This window comes from Sorex fumeus, unplaced genomic scaffold (genome assembly GCF_029834395.1).
Source record: "Sorex fumeus unplaced genomic scaffold, SorFum_2.1 ptg000231l, whole genome shotgun sequence".
Classification (NCBI taxonomy): domain Eukaryota; kingdom Metazoa; phylum Chordata; class Mammalia; order Eulipotyphla; family Soricidae; genus Sorex; species Sorex fumeus.
The window spans coordinates 375,330-392,575 of NW_026606288.1; the positions used below are offsets into that span (position 1 = coordinate 375,330).

A 17,246-nucleotide genomic window follows, 5' to 3' on the forward strand; every position below is an offset into this window, starting at 1 on the left:
CAGAGCTCCTGGCATGTCCAGGGCACAACTGGGAGTAACATGGGCTCATGGGTATGCCTAAATTTCAGTGGAAGGTCTCAACCACCCAGCAGGGCATAGATTCTGCTGCTTTTCCTAAATAATGGGCAAGTGTTGACCGGGTTTCAAGAGTGTATCCAGGGGCTAGAATAATAGTACAGTGAGTTGGGCGTTTGCCTGGCACGCGGATGACTCAGGTTCAATTTCCAGCATCCCATATGGTTCCCTGAGCAACTCCAGGAGTAATTCCTGAGTGCAGAGCCAGGAGTAAACCCTGGGTGTAACCCCAAAAAGCAAAAAAAAAAAGAATGTATCTAACTAAAAAGACCCTGACTGCATGATTTGCTTATTCAACCATATGGAAACTCAAGCAAAGGCAGATAGAGACCAACGCTGAAATATTTCCAGAAAGTGGAAGGGGCTAGGCTGTAAAAGATAACTTGAATGTGAAATGTGGGTATTTGGATGGGCCTTCCTGAGACTACGCAACTGTGGACACGAGAACCCTGCAGTACCTTTTAGGATACTGGAGTGGGCCCGGGGATCAGAGAAAACATCTACTTCTTTCAGGCCCTTTTTCTCTCCCAAAGGAAGGGCAGAGGGACCTGGCAGTCCAGGAAAATACCAGAGGCTCCTTCCGGGCTGACTGTGAAATAAGTTCTCTCCCACTCTCTCGCCCAAGAGGAGAAGTGAGGCAAGGGAGACAAGACAGGGTGCTGCAGCTAATCACCTGTCATCTGCTTGGATGAACTCTCAGGAGATGGAGGAGATGTCCCCCAGCCCGTCAATGGCTCCCACCCCAACAGCTCACGTGATGTGATGGGAGCTGATTGTTAGCACAAGTGCTTGGGCAGGGAGATTGGGTGACTCCAAGAAGAGGGGTAGGAAGAGCTCCTGTAAAGGTGTCCAGGGAACATGTGAGCAGAGGAACGCAGACTAGGAAACCAGTGAGGTTGTGGGCATATACTGACTGTCTATTGTGCTAACCTCATTCTATTTCCCTCACAAAACTCCCAATGGTGGGAAAGACAGACAGGTGGAGGCACAGCGAACCACCAAAACCTGGTCAGCACATGCTTTGTGGCTACCTTTCATGTAACCACTGGTTGAGTGTATTTCTGTCTGCACTAGCAGGACCCATGCTGGATGCCACTATCACTTTTCTGAGAGCACAATGCCCTTCGCCCAAGCTAAGGCTCGTCTGGGCTCTTAAACCAGAGGTCATCACTCCATTTGAAAAAAAAATAGATAAAGAGCTCTCAAAAAGAGATGAAATTCTAGCAAAAACATTTTGTTCTTAAAGTCACGACACTTAAAAGCATTTTTTAAATTACAAAAATAACTCTATTTCCTCTTCACTATGGGGTCATCAGGGGAAGTGTTCTGTTTTCAGTTTCATGAGGTTCAACCCAATTCTTCTTCTTGCAATACAGAGAGCTTTTCTGCTGTATGGCTGTAAGATTTTCTTTCTGTCTTAAAGTGGTAAGTGCGTGTTTTTCACTTAGAACCCCTCCAGAACCTCCATGAGGGAATGTTGTTCCTTCTCTCTTAGACTGGATATTCCTAGAGGGCTTAGAAAGGTGCCCTTGGAGAGTGGATAGACTTTCTCTCTCGAAGTCTGATAGAAAGAACTTTTGAGTTCAAAACTTGGCTCCTTCTCCCTCCACTCACAGCTGTGTGTCATTGAGCAAACAGAAAACTTCTTTGGAAGACCTCTTGATACAGTCTTCATCTTCTTCTTCCCTCCTTACCTGGGCTCATGCCCCTTACCCTGGTCTTCCTTCAGCCTCTTTCCATATACCTCTGTCCTGGAATCGTAGCCCCATCTGCCTTTCTCAAGGGGTGGGTTGGAGGGCATCCCTCCCACTCATTCCCCACACAAAACTTCCTTTGGAGGTCAGATATAAGTTAGCATTGGACACTCTCAACCCTGCTCTTCCCCTCCGTCCTAGCTGGCCCACCCAATGCACCACCACCCCCAGTTTCCCTGTGTGATCCTCCCTCCTTCCCTTCATGCTGCAATGACTTGCAGCAACTCACCCTTCAAAGTAGTCTCCCTAAACCAGGAGCATATGGATATTCCAGAATATTCCAAGGGGATCACGGGTTACCATCATGTATATGATGGACCATAGGACAAAGAAGAAGGCCAACAGGTAGGACATGGAGATCTTAGAAAGGAAATAAGACTGGAATGGCGGGGGTCATGTTTGGGAAAAGGCTAAGAAATACTTAGCCTTTCTTTCAAGGACCTTTACAATTGGAGAGAAGTAAGCTACTTGCCTTACACATGGCAACTCTAGTTTAATCAATGCATATGGTCTCCCAAGACCCTTTAAGAGTGACCCCTGAGTACAGATCCAAGAGTAAGCCCTTATCACCATTGAGTGTGTCCCCAAACTCTTCCCCTTCCCCTTCCGTGAAAGAGGACCTCTCCTGCCTTACCTCTATTTCCAAGAATTCTTTCCTGCACCCTTGGCCTTTGATGGGTTTCCTCCCACAGATCATTTGCTCTGTTCCTTGGACATTGATTGAATGCTTCCTTAATGCTAGGCACATGCCAGAGGCAGAGCTATAAATAAGAAAGACAAGGTCCCCCCTGGCTGTCACTGTACTTACTGTAATAAGTGAAAGATGGAGAGTAAACATCAACAGCTCATAGAGGGGGAGGAAACGAGGAAACAGACCAGAGTGTGTGTGTGTGTGTGTGTGTGTGTGTGTGTGTGTGAGAGAGAGAGAGAGAGAGAGAGAGAGTGAGAGAGAGATTCAAGGGTGTCGACTTTGAATCAGGTGGTCAGAAGAGACTACTGGGAAAGTTATAACATTGTGACTAAGCCTGAATGACAGAATATGAATCTCGGAAGAGATTCCAGGAGGAGGGGGCAGAAAAAAACTATGGATGTGGAGGATCAGCAGATGTGTACCTATCCATGCATAGGATATTTATTATGCTCCATTGTATGTAGTTGCCAGCGCTGGTGTGTGTGTTTTCAATTGTTTTCAATATTAGAAGAGGTCAGCGATGCTCCATCATCTGTCAATCTTGCATAAGGCCAATTGGCATAGCACCAGGTGGTTTGCCCTCACTCATGCTGTGTGTCTGGTGTGACAGGGCAGGGTGTGTGCTCACAGTCCCAAATGCATGGCAGTTGTGAGAACCCCTGTGGCAGGAAAGGCAAACTGAGTTCTGCAAATGTCACCTATAACTTTGGCTCGTGACACCCTGGTGACTGCCAGCAGAAGGGCGGAGAGATTGGAAAATGGGCACAGAGAAGTGACCGTGCCATGCTTCTGGCACCCTGCAGAACTCCAGAGGACAGCTCTGCTGTCCCTCACCTCCTTTCAGCTCCTACACTTTGCCTGCCTTGTGGGAAAGCCTCACACCCATTTGCTGAGACCCTGATGGGTGGGATAAATCTATGCAACGTCCCATACAGGTTAGGGTGAGAACCCCAGGTTTCTGTGCTTACCAAAGGACTTGAGGAAATCTTGTTATGAATAAGGCAAATGCAGACTTGTGACTGAAGGACAGCCAGGGAAGCCTGCAACAAAGATTTTCATGACACTTGCATGGTCCTCAGTGGCAGAGAGGACACCCTAAAGTGCACACACAGCAAGGAGGACGATATCCCTACAAGAAGAGGTGGCTTCAGAGTCTGCCGGGCCTCTCTGGAGACAGAAAACTGTGGGGAGGGCCACCTAATGGTCTGGGGATTCTGCCTGGCTTAGGAACTTCCTTTGCCATTCTCACGCTGGGCTTAATACCCGCCTGGCTTCCTGCCTCAGATCCCCTGATTGATGAAGGGGTTGAGACAACGTGCTGTGCTCACCAGGTGCACACAGCTGGTGTGAACACCCCCCTCCCCACCACCACCACTCCCAAGTTTCCAAGTGTTTTCTGCTCGGCTGGGTGATGGGAGACTCATGGTGTGGGCCTTGGCATCAGGCCTCTCCAAGGTTCATTCCTCCCGCGTGGATTTATGACAGAGGGCAGAATTGGTTCATTGCCTTCATAACAATCAGCGATCATTAAAGATGGGAATCGCCTCCCTCACTTCCGGAATACCAACTCATGGGCCTGGATGTGAGACCTGCCATCAGCCAGAGGCTCCCCAGCACTAGGGGAGGAAGACTGAGTGGAAGTGAGCAGTGGTGAACGATTTCTAGGGAAACAAGCGCAGTCCTGATGCCTGCTCAGGCAAGACAAAGCAGGCATCAGGAACTGACGTTAATATGAGGATGGGACCTGGATTGGAAATGAGGCCCCAGAGCAATCCTAATCCTTTCACTACCCTCCCTTCAAGGTCTTCCAGACTCCAAACTTCCCATTGTTTCCTGACACTGAAAGCAACTGGGGTCACTCTAGAGCCCCTTTTACCATGGTACTAATCCAATTCAGGGGGATCCCACCAGCATGAACTAAGCACCTTCCAGAGGCTGAGCCTACAGTACTGTCATGTCAAGCATTGGGGTTTCAACATATAAACTGGTGAGGACACAAACACTCAGACTATGACAGCTTCCTCTAGGTTCACACTGTGCCTTTGACACAACGAGCCGGTGAGGTCACCCAGGGCAGGAGGGATGTGGCACTCCTGAAAACTTTGCATTTTATCCTGACCAATCAATCTAGGCATAGTTAGGGGAGTCTGCATGGAGAATTCTAGGGAGAGGATGCAGGACTGACACCAGACTCCAGACGTCATAGGCTTGTCTTCCTGCACATGACTCTAACTCCAGCTCCTCTGCCACCACTTCCTCTACCTCCCTCTCTCAAAACTGCATGCAGAGTGCTAGTTGTGAAGGTGGAACTGTGTCTGGGGAGGAGGTAAAGAGGTGCACATCTCCCTCACTCCCCATTGAATCTCATTTAGTAACACGGCTGTGGACTTCTAATATAGATCCTTAAAAAATGAATCGCCGTGTCAGATACAAGTAAGCCGTTCTTTGCCAAATGTTTTGGAGCTGCTTAAATATCGCTGATCTCCCACATGGCACAGCTCCACTTCATGAGGGTCGGGGAAAGAAACAAACATGGGGACAAGCATGGACTGACTTCCCAAGCACCCAACCTTATGTCGATCACAAGCAGGTACTGAACTGCAACCATCCGTGTAGTTGTGCCACAGTGCTGGGCATCAACTGTCACCTTCATTTCACTTTTGCGAAGCCTGAAGGGGGTTGGAAGCTTGACTGGGAACTAGGTAAAGAGAAGTTGGCCCAGGGTTAACATGTATGCAACCCACACTAGGGGGCTGAGTGCTATTCTGACCATTATCTGTTCTTCGGTATATTTCACTCTCAGGCCCCAAAGTGCAGGAAGTCTCAGAAGGCCTGTTTTAGAGATGAGAAAGAGACATACCAAGGTGGGTGACAGACAGCCTAAGGTGACATGGCCTGTGAGCAGTGAGGCTGGCTTCTATGTTATGACTAAGATAGTCCCTCATCTTAAGGAAAGTTCCTGTGATTTAGGGCATTTAAAATGTGTTGGGAAAGGGGCTGAAGCAATAGCACAGCAGGTAGGGCGTTTGCCTTGCACACAGCCAACCCAGGTTCGATTCCCAGCATCCCATAGGGCCCCCAGCACCACCAGGAGTAATTCCTGAATGCAGAGCCAGAAGTAACCCCATGCATGGCTGGGTATGGCCCAAAAAGAAAAAAAAAGATGTGTTAGGAAAGCCACCAGAGGCTCCAGAAGGTTTAAAATTCAATGCATCCTCCATGTGGACAACAGGTGGTAGGGGGAGTCTGGGGACCAGCCGAGAACTCAGTGGGGCTGAGCTCTGCAAGCCTCATCACCTGCCATCTGGGGACTCCCTCATTAGGAAGCATCTTTGAGGGGTCCAACTTTGGTGACCCAGGGGCTGTCTTAAAATTGGTCAAGAAAAACAAATGTAAAGGATCGAAATGATATCAGAAATCTGAAGTTTACCATTTTCTATCCGGATCTCAGCCATCGTCAGCAAAAGGCGATGCATTGCTGCTTCTAAGGAGGGCGGGGGTGGTGGGGGGGGAGAGAAAGGCAAACGGAAGGCAGTCTTGCTCCCAAAGGCTGCCGGGACATCAAAAACTCTTTCAAGAATCTTCGGGGTGTATAGACATGGATCTAATTTTCCACCAAATGTGGACAATGTGTGCTTTCCGAGGGCAATGTAAAGTGCTGGCTCTGTTGGCACCAAGCCCTGGGAAGAGGCCCTCAGCTTCCCTGCAGCCTGGGACCGTGCAGGAGTGTACGCTGTCCATGTGCATGCACATAGAGAAGTGGTATTGGTGGGCGTGAGCCGAGACAGGTAGACATATGTGGGCACAGGAAGAGACAAGTGGATATGTGTGGATGCATGTGGAGATGTGGAGATATGTACAGATGTGCAGATGTGTGTGGAGACAAGTGATGCGTATATATGTGTAGATACATGTCTGGATGTGTGTAGAGGCATGTGCATATTTGTGAAGACATTGGTGTGTATAAATGTGTGTGGGCGCATATGTCTATGTTTGGCTGTATGTGGAAATGTTGATATGTATGTGTATGTGTAGATACATAGATACATGTGTATGTTTAGATATGTATGTGGTTGTGTGTGGAGACACGGGTATGCATGGATGTATGTAAGGGCATGTGGCTGTGAATTAATATGCGTATGGATACAAGACTATGTGGGGAAGTGTGTGGACACGTGTAGATATGTGTGGGAGGTATGTAGAGACATGGATAGGCAAGGATTCAGGGAAAGATGTATTGATGTATGTGGAGATATGCAGATATGTATGGAAATTTGTGAGACATGAAGATATGTGTAAAATGCGTTAATAATATGGATATCTGTGGATGTGTGCACATTTGTATGGATGCATGCAGACACGTGTGGATGTGTTTAGATGTGGGGGGATGTGTGTGGTCTGGGCTGGGGTCTCTGCCTTTCAGAGAAGACCTCTGTGCTGGTCATTTGAAACCTGGTCCAAGAGTCGGGTCTCTGGAACTGTTTCCCTGCTCTGACAAGTGGCTTCTGGCTCCCTGGGTGGTCTGGGCATTTGGGGAGGAAGCACCTCCTGCCTGTCCCATCTGGAAAACCAGGCAAAGGGTGTGGCCAGAGTGGATTCGACCATTGTCTGAGGGCCCCCCTCGGTGATGTTGGCTCCAAGAATTCTAAGTGTCTAGGAGGAAGAGAGGTTGGTGGGAGGCTGTTATTAATAATCAAAAAGACGTGATTGTGGTTAAAGCCCAACTTGGTTGAACAATTTATTCCAGCTATTCCAACTATTATTAGTAATACAGCTACTTGTAATAGTTGACTCTAACGTGTAATAATTCCTTCTCAGACTTGAGCTGTAACCATGAGCACGTTTCTCTCATTTTTTCCAGTTATTCAACTCTAGTCACAAGTAGTTCAGTGTACTCCGATCCTTTGCTTTGAATTTTCCAAGGACCCAAAGATATACACCGTATAGAAGTGATACAATGGTGGTCATTCTCACTGGCCATATCCCTTCACCATTGTCTAGCCCCTGGGGCCAGAATCTATCTATCTATCTATCTATCTATCTATCTATCTATCTATCTATCCATCCATCTATCCCCACTCTGTCTTCTAGAGGTTTGGCCAACAGGAAGCAGTGATAGAATTGAGAAGGCGGAAGAAGGGAGAGTGGGGGATCTTCCCTCTGCTTCTTCCGCATCTCTGGCACCCTTGCTTCTTTCATCATCAGTTCATCTGCAGGACGAGGCCTCTCTTGGCTTCTGTCCTGGGCTCCACTGTTCCCTCACTGCTTTAAGTCTTCTGGAGAGTCCGCTGTCCTTTGACCTGTTTGATTCTGTTTCCTACTGGGATCTTGACTTAAACAAAGGCTTTAATAGCCCCTTAAATAATGAGTCCTCTAGAGTCATCCCAATCTTCATCCCTTTAGCATCTCATGGATCCACAGCTTGCCCTTGGTTATGGCTCTGCTCTACCTGACAGAAGGCTGGACACTGGCCTAGAGGAGCCAACCTGTCCCTGCCACATGTCCTAGATCGCAAACCGTGCTCTGCTGGGGGTGGAGGGACAATACCCAGCTTAGGGAAGGGGCTGCAAATCTCATGGTCGCTCCCTTTCCTGACTCCTATATCCCAGTCCAGGGCATCATCCACCAAGAGCATTAAAACTGGAACTCCCTTCTTCTTCTTGATATCTCCCTCCCCCACATAGGCCTGTGTCTTATCATGGTAAACATTCACACACTGTAGCTAGTCCATCTTCTTCAGGACTGGGACCCTCACCATGGCAAGGTGAGGTGCTCATCTCTGACCTGGTCAGAGGTTCTTTCAGAGAAGTTTAGGGAGTAGTGTCTCAATCACTAAAGAAGAGGCAGCAGGTGTTCAAGTTCACTATTTCACAAAGCTCCTTGCGGTTCTATAAGAATAAGAGCAGAACACAGAAGGATAGTACAGCAGGTTAGGTGCTTGCCTTGCACGCAGACAACCTGCTCTCAATGCCCGACACCCTATATGGTCTCCCAAGCACAGACCAAGGGGAACCTCGAGGCATGGCCTGCAAACACTGTACTCCCATTATTCATCGATTTTGCTCAAGCCTGCCCAGTAACCTCTCCATTTTGAGACTTGTTGTTACTGTGTTTGGCATATTGAACACGTCACGGGTAGCTTGCCAGGCTTTGCCATGCGGACGGGATACTCTCGGTAGCTTGCCGGGCTCTCCGAGAGGGGCGGAGGAATCGAACCCGGCTCGGCCAGGCTGGCTGTGTGCAAGGCAAATGACCTACCGCTGTGCTATCACTCCAGCCCAGCCTGCAAACAAACGAAAAGAATAAGAGAAAAGTAATGCTCTGCCTAGCATTCTCCATCTTCTCTTCCACTCACTTGTGGACAACTCACAGCCAAGGCTGAAGGAATGAGGAAGATGAGGGTCAGGAATAGCACTTCCTTGAGCTTCTGCCAGAGAAAGCCCTTATGACATAAGCCCATTGCCCCCTTGTTGCTTCAACCACAGTCTCCTGGCCGTGACATGGAACCCAGAGACTAGAGGAAGGAAGAACTCAGGAAATTCCCCGTCTATCCTCCACGTGGAGGTCACTCTAGTGTAGAGTTCTGGTTCCTCCGAGCTGGCTCTGACTGATGCTGTTCAGCTCCTGCCTATGCAATCCTCCTTGACGCAGGGCCTGGGACATCCAAGGTCTTCTGTGTCCAACTTTGACTTTGACTTTTCATTGCCCTGCAGATTTGTGATTTATTATTCACCTCAGGAAATGATGTGCCAGCCACAAATCACACCCAAAGCCAAGCATTCCTGGGTATCTATCTATCTATCTATCTATCTATCTATCTATCTATCTATCTATCTAATCTATCTATATTATCTATCCTCTACCTATCTATATATCTATCTTTTCTCTCTTCTGTGTTTCTTTCTCATCTTTTTATTTTTCTCCTCTATTTCTCTATTTCTCTTTGTCCTTTACCCGTCTCTCTCTTCTCTGTCTCTCTTGTCCTGTCCTGCCTTCCCTCTCCATCCCTCCCCTCCCCGCTCCTCCTGTCCTCTTCCCTCCCCTCCCCTCCCCTCCCCCCCCTCCCCTCCCCTCCCCTCCCCTCCCCTCCCCTTCCCTTCCCTTCCCTTCCCTTCCCTTCCCTTCCCTTCCCTTCCCTTCCCTTCCCTTCCCTTCCCTTCCCTTCCCTTCCATCCCCTTCCTTTCCCTTCTCTTCTCTTTCCTTTCCTCCCCTCTACACCTCCCCCCTTCTTTCTCCTTTCTTTCCCTTCTTCCCTTTCTGTCTCTCCTCTCTCTCTTCTATCTGCCTTTCCTCTCTTTCTTCTCTTTCTCTCTCCCCCATCTCTCTCTTTACCCCCAGAATATAGACTATTTTATATCCACCTTCATTCATATCCCAGATATGATCCCCAGTCACAAGTTCTATCCTAAGATTGGTCATCTCTTACCTGGATACTCACTGTTAATGTGTCTTTCTGTTTCTCCCTATGACTTTCACACAATTTTCTCTGATAACTTTTTAAGATAAACTCTCATGCTGCTTCTTCCCTGCTTAGCTCAGCTAGCATGCTTGCAGTGAAATAGAGGGTTCTTCCCAAAGCCTGCAGTTCCACTAACTGCTCACCTTCCTCCCCAATTCAAGGTCCCCAGTTCCTCCTTGCTCAGGGTGCTGTGTCTCAGGACATCCCTGTCCTTGTACATCTCAGCTCTTTCCCTGATGTTCCTCAGCTGATGCCATCTCTGAACTCTTCCCAGTACCCTGACGGTCCTGCTTACCCTGCAGATCTCAGCTCAGGTCTACTTTCTCTGAGGTTTTCCTGGGCCCTCAGTCTCACTCCTCTCCTCACCCGGTCACAGATTCCTCTAGTGCTCATTGAGCTCCAATGTGGCCTGACTTGTCTGTCTTCCCTTTTCCAGCTTGTAGCTTTGCAGCAAGGAGCTGAGGGCCATCACTGGGCTCACAGGGCCCATGTCCTGTGCCTAACTCAAGAGAAATTTGTTAAAAACAAACAGGATTGAAGGTGAATATGATCATGTTGGTAGCTATTGCAAAATACACTTACCATTTGGATCCTTTACTAATCCCAGTGAGAAAATAAATGCAGCCCTGCTTTTTTTTTTAAATGTGCAAAAAGGAAAAGGAATAGAAAAAAAATGGAAGGAAAGTTGAATGCATTCCTATGGGATGTCTTCCTCTGGGCACCAGGAAGGGAGGGACTGGGTGAAGTTTCTCCATTCCTGCTCACAGGGGAGCTGACTTCCAGATTAGGTACTAAAGGGGGGCAATGAGGTCCTCTGTCTTGGGTATCTCAGCCGGAAGTACCTGGGTACACCTGCCCACTCTCTCCCTGCTACTCAGTGCCATGAAGAAAGTCCCCATAGGTCTGGTCTTTCAGTCAAGAGGGGGGATCTTGTCAGTGCCTCCAGTACCAGGTATAGGATAGATGTGGGACAGGAAGTTTCCATGATGAGCAAATGGCACAGTAGTTCTCTCTCCATATTTCTCTCTCTCTCTCTCTCTCTCTCTCTCTCTCTCTCTCTCTCTCTCTCCTCCTGACCCTGTCTCTCAGGCTGTTTTCTTCATAGTTGGTCTTATATTTTTATTTGGGACTTTAGGGGTCACACCAGATAGCACTCAAGGGCTACTCTTAACTTTGTGCTCATGCATCATTCCTAGAGGTGCACAGGGGATCACAAGTGGTGCAAAAGATTGAACCAAGATGAGTTGCAATGCAAGGCAAGAACCCTACCCTCTGTTCTAGCTCTCAAAATCAGATTACCACCATCCACCTTGGGTCCAGAGAGATAGTACAGTAGGTAAGACGCTTGGTTGCTTTGCACGCAACAGACCAGGGCATGATCTCTGGCATCCTGTATGGTTGGTTTCCTAGAGCACCGCCAGGAGCGATTCCTGCGTGCAAAACCAGGAGTAGCCCCTGAGCATTGCAGGGTGTGGCCCCCAAACAGAAACAAAACAAAACATGAAAGATGGGATGTCAGGATGTCCTCTTGATGCCCCAGATAACGTTTTAAGGTTTGTCTCTCTCATCCCTTTTTCTAGGATCACACCATCAATTTCCTACTTGGTAGGGAGGTGTCCTGGGCGCTTACAAGGCTATTGGCTTCTGGCCCCCTTAGGCAAGGCACTAACTCACCCCCACCCCCCACTCACCACCAAATCCACCCCCTGCCCATGCTAAGTGGCTGCTTTGAGGAAAATGCCCTGTACAGGCCACAACTTTACCAGTCTCCACTCTGTCCCTTAAGCATGTGGACATGCACAAATATGAGCACACGTTCACACATGCACGCACACACACATGCATGTAGGGAAGTCCAGATGGCTGCGCTGTCAGAAACATGCTACTGGTGTGTGTAGGGGGGGTGCGTTGCAGGGGGGAAGCTTGGTCTGCCTGGGGCAAGTGCCTGCCGGAGCAGGCGCCTGTGCTCGGTTTGGGCCAGGCATGAGCTTCCAGCCTCTGTCCCGCAGCCAGAGTGGTCCCAAGGTTGATCCTCCTGACCTTCTAGATGCTTCTAGAAGCTTCTAGATGCTTCTAGGGCCAGTCTGGGAGAGAAAGTACCTTAGACCCAGAGAGCCCAGCGTCTTCCTCATTTTGCTCGCGGATCCCCGACGGTCTGTTTCTCCCAGCTGGGTGGCTGGGAAGACACTGGCTGGAAGGAGGAGCTGCTTTCCCCACAGCCAGATCCTGCCACCGACCACACGGTTTCCATATGATTAGAAAGGCCCTCTGGGGACTCCTGGTCTCCGCTGGCCCCTGGGGACTAACTTGGGCTTTCAGGCTAATTATTTTCCAAGGCACTTTACAGCTGGGTCATTTGTACTCATATTTTTTCATGACAGAGGCATTGGCGATTTAACCCTTAGAAGAAAGGAGGGTGGGTAGGTCAGGGCTTTGAACAGAAATTGTATTTCCTTACCCAGCCTTGGTCACAGAGAGAAAGACAGAGAGAGAGAGAGAGAGAGAGAGAGAGAGAGAGAGAGAGAGAGAGAGATAAAGGACAGAGAGAGAGAGAGAGATAAAGGACAGAGAGAGACAGACAGACAGACAGATAGACAGACAGAGAGACAGACAGATAAAGGACAGAGAGAGAGAGAGAGGTAAGAAAGACAGAGACAGAGTGACAGAGAGAGACAGAGAGAGACAGACAGGCAAAGAGAGAAAACAGAAAGACAGAAACAGAGAGACAGGCAGGACAGAAAAGAGAGAGAGAGAGAGAGAGAGAGAGAGAGAGAGAGAGAGAGAGAGAGAGAGAGAGAGAAGACAGAAAGACAGATATATGACAGAAGACAGAAAAGACAGAGAAAGACAGAGACAGAGACAGAGGGAGAAAAAGAGACAACTCTGTTGGAAATTTGCTCCAATCCTCAGAGCTTCTGAGAACGCCCAGGTCACCTCTGGTCAGCCCTGGGGAGGTGAGAGAGGAGGAGCCTAGAAGCCCAGGAATGGGTTGTCCGGTTGTTGCCTCCTGATTACCTCACACTCTGTGCAGACTCTCCTCCTTCACAACCAGGAAGCATCTCACGTCTCAACTCTACTGGGAGTTTTAGGAAGTAGAGGGTAGGGCACAGATTCTTCTGGGTCTCAGGTTAAGATGATCTCTAAGCTCTGTGTCCAGCAGAGGATCCTACCCGGGGGCCTGGGTGCATGGTGACCCCACTTATTCTGAAGGGGACATGATTCCTGCCCAGGTAGATGCTGGGAAACCTGTTCCATTTTTCACAGACAACCAAGTCTCATTGTGGGACTGTAGAAAGAGGCCCAGAAACCCATCTGGAGCTCAGGGCCCCATACCCCTTACTCTCAGGACCCAGTACCCCCATATCCTCTCATCATGTGAGGTGTTCCCTGAGGCCCTCCTTTCACTGAAGCCACTGCATAGCACACAAGAAGGCCACAGAGCTGCTCTGAGGTTGGGACACCCACTGATTTAGTGGCCCATCAAGCAGATTTGGATTGTTTATTGGAAATGCCCATTATTTACAGTGGCTTGTGGCCCTGAAAGCACCCGCACAGGCTGTTGAGAAAACGGAAACTAATAAATAATAACGAGGCCCGTGATTTATCAGTCTAGAGGAAGGGGGCCACTGGCTTCTAGTTGGAGCAGGGCTGTAAGAGTAGCACATCCTTCTTCCAGGGAACTTGGAGGAAATTCCTGTCAGGATGGAGGGATCTGAGTCCAGAAGATTCCAACAGAGATTAGAACCAAAAACCATTGGCACGTGCCTCTCCATCTGTCACCCCAAATCCCCCTCCAGCCACAATTACAAGGCTAAGTTTTCCAAATTTTCAGGTGCTCAGACCTGATTACTATGATTTTTTTTCAGTTGATGACAGTTTCAGTTTTCTTATCCCCCCAAAATGTTTATGTGAGAGACAAAATGTGGCTAAGTTACTGTGGAGTTGGCTGCCTTAGGCCCACTGGGCAGTGACTTAAATTCCTATTGAAAAATTTCCCTTCCTCCTCCCTCTGCCTCCCTCCCTCCTTCCCTTCAATTTTCCCTCCCCTTCTCCTTAATTCCTCCTCTTCGTTTTTTCCTCCCTGTCTCTATCTCTCCCCAGAGAGAGACTATTTCAAGCCTCCTTCCTTATAACTCTCCTTCTCCGTACCACCCCACACCAACTTTCTTACCAGCACCTCCCAAATAAGCACTGTAGCATTGTCATCCCATTGTTCATAGATTTGCTCAAGCGGACGCCAGTAATGTCTTCGTTGTGAGATTTGTTGTTACTGTTTTTGGCGTATCGAATATGCCACAGGGAGCTTTCCAGGCTCTGCCGTGCAGGCGGGATTCTCTTGGTAGCTTTACCAGGCTCTCCGAGAGGGACAGAGGACTCGAACCAGGGTCGGCCACATGCCTGGGGATGCCCTGTGAGCCAAGACACAACACCCTACCCACTATGCTATTGCTCCAGCCAAATAAACTATTTGCAAATCATTGACTTAGAGTTCAACCCAAACTGAGATGCTAACAATGAAAGCTCCTGTTAATAAACCTTCCCAAAGGCATGGATGCAGGTAGTTAATGCATTTTTTAAAATGTCATGGAAAACAGAAAAAGATTGCTACTGGCTGAAGGCATCTGGAAAGGCTTTGGGATGGAGATTGGGTGTAACATTTGGTCTGGCTGTTGAAGGATGCTAAAGATATGCATACAAGGAGATAGACTAGTGGAGAACGTTACAGACAAGGGAACAGATTTTGTGTCTAATTTTCCAGGGATTCCTACAAAGATTCTCATGTCAGGTCAGAAACTTGCCAGTCTCCCTTGCACTTACAACTCGCTGGCTAGCTTGAACCTGGCATTTGTCACTGAGCTCAGCTCATTTCCAGGTTATACTTAGAAGGGCACAAGTTTCTTTGTGCTTGCCTTCTGCCCTCGTCCCCTGCTATCTTTGTCTTGGTCTATGGAGTCCCCCCAAACATTCTAATGGGTGACCCACAGAACATCCCATGGGTCTTGATTTTTCTGAAGGCACAGGTGAGCTTTATGCTCTGTATCTCCCAGATGCTTTTGGGAATATCCACTGACTCCTTTCTGTGGACCAAATAGAACACACTGGAGTCTCATCCCTGAGTTTGAGATATTGGACTTAAACTGTGTTTGTTTCACTTCTCAAATGAGTTTTCATAATTGGAGCAAGTGAACCCAGCCTGACTAAGCCTGTGGAATGAACATACACATGTGTATTTTCCTCTTAAAAATAGAGAGATAGAGGAGAGAGAAGAAGAAGAAGAATGTTATGGGGCCCCAAACATGTGTTTGTTGTTTCACGATTTAGGTTCAGTGGTTGGCTCTGATTTGTGGGTTATGGAGGTCAGGAACCTTCATGTAAAATATTGTGTAAGTGGCAGGAATCAACAAAAAGCTGAATTCCCCTTGCCCAGAATAAGGGTGGTAGGCAGAAGTTCTGCCTGCTGAGGCTTTGCCTTGAGGTGTGTGTTATGAAACTGTGACTTGAGTGAATAAGACACAAGAGGTAGAAGAAAATGCATAATCATGTGTCCCTTCTCTAATGACATGGTAAGCCATTTGGGATTTCCCAGAAGAATTCCGTTCTAATGTTCCAGAAATTTGGGACTCTTGACTGCTACTCTGAGTATCATCTGAGAGACAGTGGCTCCTGTCACAGGGTAAAAATTCTGAAGAGGGGGTCAAACAGGTAGTTCAGTATTTAGACAGTTCATGAAAGTATGCTCCACCACCATATGCCATATCTCCCCAGTCACCATCTGGTATAGCCGGAAAGGCTCCTGAGCACCGCAGATGATCCCAGAGGATACTGGGACCTGATAAGCTCTGTGTCTTCAGGCCCTAGACTTTATCCAAACAACCAAGTTGACAGGGAATCACTGGGAGAGATCCCCGAGTCTGTTGGACATTGATTGGGAAACTCCCCCAGAAACAAGGTCTGGAGAAGTGAGAAATCTCTCTTGTTCTCTTAGTCTTAATAGCTTTTCTTTTCTCTCTCAGAGGTTCCCAAAACAGAACAGACTTTTGAAGAGCGCCTGATACTCAAAGCTTTTTTGCTGAAGTTTGTCAATGCCTATTCTCCCATCTTCTATGTGGCTTTTTTCAAGGGAAGGTAAGTCTGGTGGTATCCCGTGTGGCAGGGCAATTTGTTACTAAAACTGGGTCTTCCAATAAAGCCATCCTGTACTCATGGTGAGTTTATATCATCACCATTTCCACCCTTCTCCTGCCCCTGACATTGAAGAAGTGGGTTTAGAACTTAGTTTTGGGCTCATATCTTCAGGCAATGACAAATAGAGAAACTGTAGCGACAGTAGAGACAGTTCTGGGATCTGAAGGGTAAGTCATGAAAGAATTTTTTTCTCCAAATGGTAAGGATGAGGCAGAAGGTAATTCCAGTGATTCTTAGGTCTTGCCATAATATGGCATGATATTCTACCCCCATACCACATCATTCTACCTCCTGAGCATCATTGAGGATAACCCTGGAGATCCCTGATCATTGATAGAGTGACCCCAGCATTTCAGGACCCAAGAAACACTGCTTTCTCAGACCTTGTGCTGAAGTTGATTCAGTTTTTTTTAAGTAATTTATGCTGAGTTGAATCTTCACTAAACAAGTAAATTTCAAGGTAGAATAGGGCATGACATTCAAACTAAGTGGAATTATTCTGCCTGATTCCATGATTGAATTTGACCTCTATGCTTCCTTTATCTAACTGATCTTATTTTCCCATAAAACAGACCAGAGGGTGGTCATAGAGGAAGGAGGTAGACTTCTTCCATTACCTTGAATATTTCCAGTAAGGAGTCTAGAGTTTTGTTTTCTGATCACAGGAATCTACACTTGCAATGTTAGTTAATCTTACCCCACAATGCCTGAAAAAAGAGATCTCACCAATCAGAACTCAGTTCTATTTAAGGATGGTGCACAGATGGTCCCTGTCCCTGTCCCTGTCCTCCCGTTGTTCATCTATTTGCTCGAGCGGGCCAAGTAACGTCTCCATTGGAGACTTTGTTGTTACTGTGTTTGGCATATCAAATACATCAGGGGTAGCTTGCCAGGCTCTGCCATGCGGGCGAGATACTCTTGGTAGCTTGCCGGGCTCTCCGAGAGGGACGGGGGAATCGAACTCGGGTCGGCCATGTTGGCTGCGTGCAAGGCAAACACCCTACCACTGTGCTATCACTCTTAGCCAAAATTTATTGTGTTTAGAAGTTACACACACACACACACACACACACACACACA

General features: G+C 47.9%; 1 protein-coding gene across 1 annotated transcript in view; it reads left to right on the plus strand.

Annotated features, from left to right (window-relative positions):
* Positions 1-17,246, plus strand: part of ANO2 (anoctamin 2) — a 393,938-nt gene that overhangs the window by 316,336 nt on the left and 60,356 nt on the right. Inside the window, exon 17 of the mRNA XM_056108654.1 lies at positions 15,995-16,106. Within this exon, the coding sequence (XP_055964629.1) occupies positions 15,995-16,106 (112 nt within the window). The remainder of the gene's footprint in view (positions 1-15,994; positions 16,107-17,246) is intronic.